The 2,217-nt window shown below is 56.5% G+C and overlaps 1 protein-coding gene across 1 annotated transcript in view; it reads left to right on the forward strand.

Moving 5' to 3' along the window:
* The first annotated feature begins 655 nt into the window (after positions 1-655).
* Positions 656-2,217, forward strand: part of LOC139763961 (uncharacterized) — an 80,745-nt gene continuing 79,183 nt past the window's right edge. The window contains exons 1-2 of the mRNA XM_071690442.1: positions 656-673; positions 895-1,014. Coding sequence (XP_071546543.1) covers positions 656-673; positions 895-1,014 — 138 coding nt within the window. The remainder of the gene's footprint in view (positions 674-894; positions 1,015-2,217) is intronic.

Here is a 2,217-nt window from a genome sequence, read left to right on the forward strand (position 1 = left end):
CCCATGGTCACAGCCCTCGTGGTAGGTGGCCCCCATGGTCACAGCCCTCATGGTAGGTGGCCCCCATGGTCACAGCCCTCATGGTAGGTGGCCCCCATGGTCACAGCCTACATGGTAGGTGGCCCCCCATGGTTACAGCCCTCATGGTAGGTGGCCCCCATGGTCACACCCCTCATGGAAAGTGGCCCTTATGGTCACAGCCCTCATGGTAGATGGCCCCCATAGTTACACCCCTCATGGTAGGTGGCTCCCATGGTCACAGCCCTCATGGTAGGTGGCCCCCATGGTCACAGCCCTCACATTAGGTGGCCCCCATGGTCACACCCTTCATGGTAGGTGGCCCTTATGGCCACACCCTTCATGGTAGGTGGCCCTTATGGTCACAGCCATCATGGTAGGTGACCCCCATGGTCACAACCCTCATGGTAAATGGCACCCATGGTCACGGCCCTCCTGGTAGGTGGCCCCCATGGTCACAGCCCTCACATTAGGTGGCCCCCATGGTCACACCCTTCATGGTAGGTGGCCCTTATGGCCACACCCTTCATGGTAGGTGGCCCTTATGGTCACAGCCATCATGGTAGGTGACCCCCATGGTCACAACCCTCATGGTAAATGGCACCCATGGTCACGGCCCTCCTGGTAGGTGGCCCCCATGGTCACAGCCCTCATGGTAAGTGGCCCCCATGGTCACAGCCCTTACAGCAGGTGGCCCCCATGGTCACACCCTTCATGGCAGGTGGCCCTTATGGTCACACCCTTCATGGTAGGTGACCCTTATGGTCACAGCCCTCATGGTAGGTGGCCCCCATGGTTACAGCCCTCACAGTAGGTAGCCCCCATGGCCACACCCTTCATGGTAGGTGGCCCTTATGGTCACACCCTTCATGGTAGGTGGCCCCTATGATCACAGCCATCATGGTAGGTGGCCCCCATGGTCACAGCCCTCATGGTAAGTGGCCCCCATGGTCACAGCCCTTACAGCAGGTGGCCCCTATGGTCACACCCTTCATGGTAGGTGGCCCTTATGGTCACACCCTTCATGGTAGGTGACCCTTATGGTCACAGCCCTCATGGTAGGTGGCCCCCATGGTTACAGCCCTCACAGTAGGTAGCCCCCATGGCCACACCCTTCATGGTAGGTGGCCCTTATGGTCACACCCTTCATGGTAGGTGGCCCCTATGATCACAGCCATCATGGTAGGTGGCCCCCATGGTCACAGCCCTCATGGTAAATGGCCCCCATGGTCACAGTCCTCATGGTAGGTGGCCCCCACGGTCACAACCCTCATGGTAGGTGGCCTCCACGGTCACAACCCTCATGGTAGGTGGCCTCCACGGTCACAACCCTCATGGCAGGTGGCCCCCACGGTCACAACCCTCATGGTAAATGGCCCCCATGGTCACAGCCCTCATGGTAGGTGGCCCCCACGGTCACAGCCCTCATGGTAGGTGGCCTCCACGGTCAAAGCCCTCATGGTAGGTGGCCCCCATGGTCACAGCCCCCATGGTAGGTCGCCCCCATGGTCACAGCCCTCATGGTAGGTCGCCCCCATGGTCACAGCCCTCATGGTAGGTCGCCCCCATGGTCACAGCCCTCATGGTAGGTGGACCCCATGGTCACAGCCCTCATGGTAGGTAGCCCCCGTGGTCACAGCCCTCATGGTAGGTCGTCCCCATGGTCACAGCCCTCACAGCAGGTGGCCCCTATAGTCATGGCCCTCATGGTATGTTTCATTTTTATATTGAATGCTCCAGTCACGGATAAAAGTCCACATCAAGGCCGAGTCTGGATTAAAACGTAGAGAAAACTGTGAAACGAAAGAAGAAAAGACAGGGGAAAGTATTTACGAATTTTGTAAAAAGTGAAAGACCTGTCATTTGAACTATGACAGGTCGTAGTTTTTGGGAAAGACATGAGAAGTTAGAGAGTTCCAAAGCTTCAACGCAAAGGAAAAGAAGCAGGAATCAAAAACTCCCACCCTTGAGTTGCCAATGGCCACACAACAATCATGTGACGCAGCAGCTTGTCGAGTATTCCGGGTCTAGTTGGAAGTGTGGACACTCAAGCGACCAGCTCTCGGGAGCAAATACCAAAGTTATACCTATAGAAGAAGGAAAGTGAACGAACATTGCGGCGTAGGACAAGGGGTCAAGTTTGGAAATTAGCCTGGGACAGTTTATAATTCGGATCACTCTCGACTTAACTCTGACAAG

This window comes from Panulirus ornatus, chromosome 48, assembly GCF_036320965.1.
Source record: "Panulirus ornatus isolate Po-2019 chromosome 48, ASM3632096v1, whole genome shotgun sequence".
In the NCBI taxonomy this organism is placed as follows: Eukaryota; Metazoa; Arthropoda; class Malacostraca; order Decapoda; family Palinuridae; genus Panulirus; species Panulirus ornatus.